Source organism: Rhincodon typus, chromosome 42, assembly GCF_021869965.1.
Source record: "Rhincodon typus isolate 14 chromosome 42, sRhiTyp1.1, whole genome shotgun sequence".
NCBI classification, from domain to species: domain Eukaryota; kingdom Metazoa; phylum Chordata; class Chondrichthyes; order Orectolobiformes; family Rhincodontidae; genus Rhincodon; species Rhincodon typus.
The window spans coordinates 6284085-6290912 of NC_063373.1; the positions used below are offsets into that span (position 1 = coordinate 6284085).

At 50.6% G+C, this 6828-nt stretch overlaps 1 protein-coding gene across 1 annotated transcript in view; it reads left to right on the forward strand.

The window, feature by feature from the left end:
* LOC109925293 (poly [ADP-ribose] polymerase 2-like) overlaps positions 1-6828 on the forward strand; it is a 23981-nt gene that overhangs the window by 15756 nt on the left and 1397 nt on the right. The window contains exons 8-11 of the mRNA XM_048619373.1: positions 345-456; positions 1749-1899; positions 4141-4279; positions 5283-5346. Of these exons, the coding sequence (XP_048475330.1) occupies positions 345-456; positions 1749-1899; positions 4141-4279; positions 5283-5346 (466 nt within the window). The remainder of the gene's footprint in view (positions 1-344; positions 457-1748; positions 1900-4140; positions 4280-5282; positions 5347-6828) is intronic.

The window sequence follows — 6828 nt, forward strand, 5'->3', positions numbered from 1 at the left end:
ACAGGGTAAAGCCCCCTTACACTGACCCCCCCATCAAACACTCCCAGGGACAGCACGTGGTTAGATACAGAATAAAGCTCCCTCTGCACTGTCCCACCCATCAAACACTCCCAGGGACAGGGACAGCATGGGGTTAGATACAGAGTAAAGCTCCCTTTACACTCACCCACTCAGAGCCGTGCGTGCTTTGCTTCCAACTGAACGCTGAGCAGAGACCTGCGATCTGACCAGCTGGTCCTAAGGCTGGAATCCCGGGAGGGGTGCCTCGTGCTCAGTTTGCAGGGCGGGATGCTGTTTGACTTTCAGCCTGGTGCCTGGACCTTTCACCCGTCTGTCCCTCCCAGGTTCCTGGATAAGACTAAGAACAGCTGGTCAAACCGAGCGTGTTTCGAGAAGGTCGCTGGGAAGTATGACCTGTTGAGTCGGGATTACAGTGGAGATGCCCCTCCAGACGAGGTGTGTGGGAATGTATCTGCTCCTTTTTCAGGCGATGGTTTAATGGGAAGGTTCTCATCTTTCATCAGGACAAAGATTTAATGAGAATGGATCCTGAGATGAGAGACTTGTACAGGACATTTGTTAGGTCACTTTTGGAATACTACTGGTCTCCCTGCTACGGGAAAGATGTTAAGCTTGAAATTGCTTGAAAAGATTTACAAGGACGTTGCCGGGATTGGAGGGTTTGAGCTACAGGGAGAGGTTGAATAGGCTGGGGGGCTGTTTTTCCTGGAGCATCAGAGGCTGATGGGTGACCTTATATAGAGGTTTGTAAAATCATGAGGGGCATGGACAGGGTGAACAGCCAAGGTCTTTTCCCCCCGGGTGAGGAGTCCAAAACTAGAGGGGCGTAGGTTTAAGGTGAGAGAAGAAAGATTTAAAAGGGACCTGAGGGGCAACTTTTTCACACAGAGGGTGGTGCGTGTGTGGAATGAGCTGCCAGATGAGGTGGGTGGGGGCTGGTACAATTACAACATTTAAAAGGCATCTGGATGGGGACATGGATAGGGAGGGTTTAGAGGGATATGGGCCAAATGGGACTGGAATAATTTAGGATATCTGGTCGGAACGAGCAGGTTGGAGCGAAGGGTCTGTTTCCGTGTGTACGATTCTATGACTCTGTGTCAGACAGACAGGCGAAATTGTCTCAGAGGAGGATGTGGAAAGGAGAACAGATGGAGGTGTTCAAAGTGATGAGGGGCAAGGGGAGGGTGGAGGTGGATAAACATTTCTTCGTTGTGGAAAGGTCAAGAACCAGAGGCCATTGCTTAATGGTGAGAGGAAAAGCAACAACAGGGAGTGGTTAGGATCAGGGACGTACTGCCCGAGGACGTGGTGAGGATCAGGGACGTACTGCCCGAGGACGTGGTGAGGATCAGGGACATACTGCCCGAGGACCCGGTCAGGATCAGGGACGTACTGCCCGAGGACGTGGTCAGGATCAGGGACGTACTGCCCGAGGACGTGGTCAGGATCAGGGACGTACTGCCCGAGGACGTGGTGGAGGCAGGTTGAAATGTTGACCTTCCCAGGAGAAATTGAACATTTTTCTGATCACATTTGCAATGCCATGGGAAGATAAAAAGGGAGGGCAGCAGGGTGAATGATTTGCTGTAACAGGGAGCTGGTCTGGCCAAAATTAAGCAAATGGCTCCTTCCAGTGCAATGACGATGCTCTTCAGTTATGGGTTTGGGGGAAAGTCTCCATTGTAAACGTTGACCTGTTGATTCCCACATGTCTCTTCCAACAGAGTGCGAAGGTTGGACAGGTGGAAAAGGCCCCCAAGGTGGAGTCAAAGCTGGACCATCGAGTACAGAAGCTGATTGAGTTGATTTGTAACATACAGGCCATGGAGGAGATGGTTGTACAGATGAAATATGATACCAAGAAAGCTCCGCTAGGTAAGAATAAGGACTTGGATTGCAACGTATGATATATCTTGACATGTTCGTGCATATTGTTCTGACTGGGTGCAGAGGTGCTAGGTTCACTGAGGTCATTTACAATGATGGATGCAATCCCATCCCACTCAAACTCCTTGGATGCCCAAGACCAATAAACATGTCCCCCGTCCCGTTCACTCCCATTGGACACAATCCCAATGGACCCAAACCCCCTTCCCGTTCACTCCCATCAGACACAATCCCAATGGACCCAAACACCCTTCCCATTCACTCCCATTGGACACAATCTCAATGGACCCAAACCCCCTTCCCGTTCACTCCCATTGGACACAATCTCAATGGACCCAAACCCGCTTCCCGTTCACTCCCATTGGACACAATCCCAATGGACCCAAACCCCCTTCCCGTTCACTCCCATCGGACACGATCCCAATGCAACTTTTCAGCCGAGGAAGTAATTTGTGCGAAGGTTTGTAATGCTCGTGATCACATAGCGAGTGCCTAACAACAGCGTTGGTAGCTCTGGTCTGAGGGTCTGTGTTTTCTCCTGATATCGCCTTTGGCTTGTGCATTGATCCCACGGGGATCAGAGACGTCTTCCCGTTGCTTCTCTGCTGCTGTTCCCCGAGAGGACACTGGGGTTAATTTCTAATCGTGAAGGATGGCGTGTGTGTCACTGTAGCAGCTCCTGCTTCGCACTCGGTTGTCACCGGCTTAGATGTCCTGCACAGTCTGTGGAGTTTGGACCTGCTGACGAAGCTGTCCAACAGAGGCATGGCCGCCCTTGAATCGGCTACCATGGTGACGATCCTGAGATGTCAGTTTGGTTGTTCAGAGCCGGAGATGATGGGGAAGAAGGGTCCATGTAGCCTGCTCCGTCACTGAGTATGATCTACTTTTCCGCCTGCTCCCCGGGTCCCTTGACCCCCACCCCCCCCCGCCTCCCGAGGGTGTCGATCCCAGCCTTGACCGCCGGACCGTTCCCCTCAGCCCTCTGGGCTAGTGAATTCCAAAGAACTCCATCCCTCGGAGGGAAGGCAGTTCTCTGTCTGCCGCCCTCTTGAATGATGGGATCTCCGTCACCCCGAGACCGCTCCCAAGGCCCCATCCCTGCGCTTTTGATTTTCACGATGTTGGGGGAGCACTCAGAGTTATACAGCGCGGAGACAGTCCCTTCGGCCCAACCCGTCTGTGCTGACCCAGATTATCCTAAATTAATCCGGTCCCATTTACCAGCATTTGGCCCCTATCCCTCTAAACCCTTCCTATCCATGTCCCCATCCTTTTAAACGTTGTAACTGTACCAGTCCCCACGCACTTCCTCTGGCAGCCCGTTCCATACGCGCACCACCCTCTGCGTGAAAAAGTTGCCCCCTCAGCTCCCTGTTAAATCTTTCCCCGCTCTCACCTTAAACCTATGCCCCTCTAGTTTTGTCTCCCCAATCCTGGGGAAGGGAACATATTAAGAACATAAGAACCAGGAGCAGGAGGAGGCCATCTGGCCCCTTGAGCCTGCTTCACCGTCCAATAAGGTCACGGCTGATCTTTCCATGGACTCAGCTCCACTTACCCACCCCCTGCTCACCATAACCCTTAATTCTGTTACTGTTCAATAACCTATCTATCTTTGCCTTAAAAACACTCAATGAAGTAGCCTCAAGTGCTTCACTGGGCAGGGAATTCCACAGTTTCACAACCCTTTGGGTGAAGATGTTCCTCCTCAACTCAAACCTAAATCGGCTCTCCCTATTTTTTTGTTCAATATTTTTCCTCGTTCTAGTTTCACCCTTCAGTGAAAATATCCTCCTTGCTTACTATCTTATCTACTCCCTTCATAATTTTATATGTTTCTATAAGATCACCCCTCATTCTTCTAAATTCCGATGAGTATAGTCCCAGTCTACTCAATCTCTCCTCATAAGCCAACCCTCTCAACTCCAGAATAACCTAGTGAATCTCTTCTGCAACCCCCTCCCGTGCCAGTACATCCTTTCTCAAGTAAGGAGACCAGAACTGTATACAGACCTTGGCTCTTCGTCCTATCCACGCCGTTCAGGATTTTGTAAACCACTGCACGATCACCATCCTGCTGACTGAGCCCTTTCAGAACCTTGTCTGTCTGAGAGCGAGAGAGACAGAGCGAGAGAGAGCCTCTCGTTCCAGTGAACTCCGGTCTGAATCTCGGTCCAATTTACTCGGCTCTCTTGACTACTCACGCTGTGGTGTCTCCCTCTTCAGGTAAACTGACGACGGCTCAGATTAAAGCTGGCTACATCTCCCTTCAGAAGATTGAGGACTGTATTAACCGGAATGTGAGCGGGAAGGCCCTGGTAGAGGCCTGCAATGAGTTCTATACCAGGATACCGCACGACTTCGGGTAAGAGCTCAGCACCAGGCAGCCGCGAGATGTTGGTTCCGACCGCTCCCGTACAGGCATTCCGTACTGAAAGAAGCGTTTTCCCTTCCTTCTTTCCTGGGACGTGGGTGTCACTGCAAAGGCCTGGCATGTGCTGCCCATCAAGGTTGGCTCGGTGGTTAGCACTGCTGCCCCATGGCGCCAGGGACTGGGTTCGATTCCACCCTCTGGCGACACTCTGTCTGTGTGGAGTTTGCACGCTCTCCCCTAACCAATGTCCTGTACAGCCACAACATGACCCTCCCAACTCCCATACTCAATGCACTGACCAATAAAGGCAAGCGTACCAAACACCACCTTCACCGCCCTGTCTACCTGTGACTCCACCTTCCAGGAACTATAACCCTACACTCCAAGGTCTCTTTGTTCAGCAACGCTCCCCAGGACCTTCCCATTAAGTGTATAAGTCCTGCCCTGGCTTGCCTTTCCCCAAAATGCAGCACCTCACATTTATCAAAATTAAACTCCATCTGCTGCTCCTCGGCCCATTGGTCCTCTTTCAAAGTTGTGTTGGGACTCAAGTGAGGGAGAAAGGGGGTAATGCTTTCCACCTTAGAAGATTAAAGAAACTGCCTATTGCTTCCAAGTGTGTCTCAAACCCATTCACGCAAACCATCTCAGTTCAGAGGCTGTTGCTAGGCAAATTTTCAAAACTGACTCTGTTTGACTAGCAGTTATTGACCATTAAACAATGTCTTCTCTCTGTTTCTTACAAGAGTTTTTTCCTGAAAATATAAGGACTACTGCTGTCCTCATAAACAGCAAGTTCTTCTGACTTGTGCGTCAAAAAGCTTTGCGTGGTAAATCCTTTGCACTCTGTGAGTGAACCTTCCAATGTTCCCAACTGATAAATGTAGAACATAGGTCTGTGTTTCTGTTAGCCTCACTGGATTATTAGTGATGTTACCACTACACAACGGCCCCTCCTGTTAACTCGCCTGTCCTTCATTTCGTTTTACAAAAGGCTGAAGACACCCCCTTTGATCAGAACCAAGAAGGAACTACAGGAGAAAGTGGGACTTCTGGAGGTAATTTGCACCCTCTTCCAGTTATTAGACTCATAGAGCTGTGCCAAACGGAAACAGACCCTTTGGTCCAACTCCAACCATGCTGACCAGATATTCGAAATTAATCTAGTCCCATTTGCCAGCATTTAGCCCAAATCACTCTAAGCCCTTTCTATTCATATACCCATTCAGATGCCATTTAAATGTAACTGTACCAGCCTCCACCCACTTCCTCTGGCAGCTCATTCCACACACGCACCACCCTCTGTGTGAAAAAGTTGTCCCTCAGGTCCCTTTTAAATTTTGCCCCCTCTCACCTTAAACCTATGTCCCTCTAGTTTTGGACTCCCCCCACCCTGGGGGAAAGACCTTGCCTATTCACCCTGTCCATGCCCCTCATGATTTTATAAACTTTTATAACGTCACCACTCAGCCTCTGACGTTCCGGGGAAATTAGCCCCAGCCTATTCAGCCTGTCCCTATAGCTCACCCCTACAACCCCAGCAACATCCTTGTAAATCAGTTTTCCAAAAGTGGCCCTCACCAATGTCCCTGTACAGCTGCAACATGACCCTCCCAACTCCTGTACTCAACGCACTGACCCATAAAGGCAAGCGTGCCAAATGCCTTCTTCATTACCCGATCTATTTGTGACTTAATTTTCAAGGAATTACGAGCCTGCACCCCAAAGTCTCTTTGCTCAGCAACACTCCCCCAGGACCTTCCCATTAAGTGTACAAGCCCTGCCCTGATGTGCCTTTCCCCAAAATGCAGCACCTCACATTGATCTAAGTTAAGCTCCATCTGCCACTCCTCGGCCCATCTGATCAAGGTCTTGTTGTACTCTGGGATAACCTTCCTCCCAATCCACGACACCATCAATTTTAGTGTCGTCATGCCTCCTATATTTGCATTCAAATCACTCATAGAAATGACAGAAAGCACTGGGCCCAACACTGACCCTTGAGGCACACTGCTGGGCACAGGCCTCCAATCCAAAAAGCAACCCTCCAGCATTCTGTTGAGATCCGTCGTTCCCACCAAACAACACACAGCCGCCAGTATTGCTGGCTGCATCTCCCTGGGGCTGGGGGTGAGAGGTGGCAAGGCAGGGCTGCCCCGCCCCCCCCCCCCCCCCCCCCCCCATTTAGAATGTTCTCTCTTCTGACTGTGACTCTGGTGCGGGGTCGGCTCTGGCTCTGTAGCATCTGCTCTCTCCAAACTCACCGCAGTAACCACTGTGCGTGTGTGTCTGTGTGTGTGTGTCTCTGTGTGTCTTTGTGCGTGTGTGTGCGCGCCTGTGTGTGTGTGTGTGTCTGTGTTTATATCTGTGTGTCTGTGTGTATGTCTGTGTGTCTGTGTCTGTGTGTGTGTCTGTGTGTCTGTGTCTGTGTGTGTGCCTGTGTGTCTGTGTCTGTGTGTGTATGCCTGTGTGTCTGTGTGTGTATGCCTGTGTGTCTGTGTGTGTCTGTGTGTGCCTGTGTATGTGTATGCCTGTGTGTC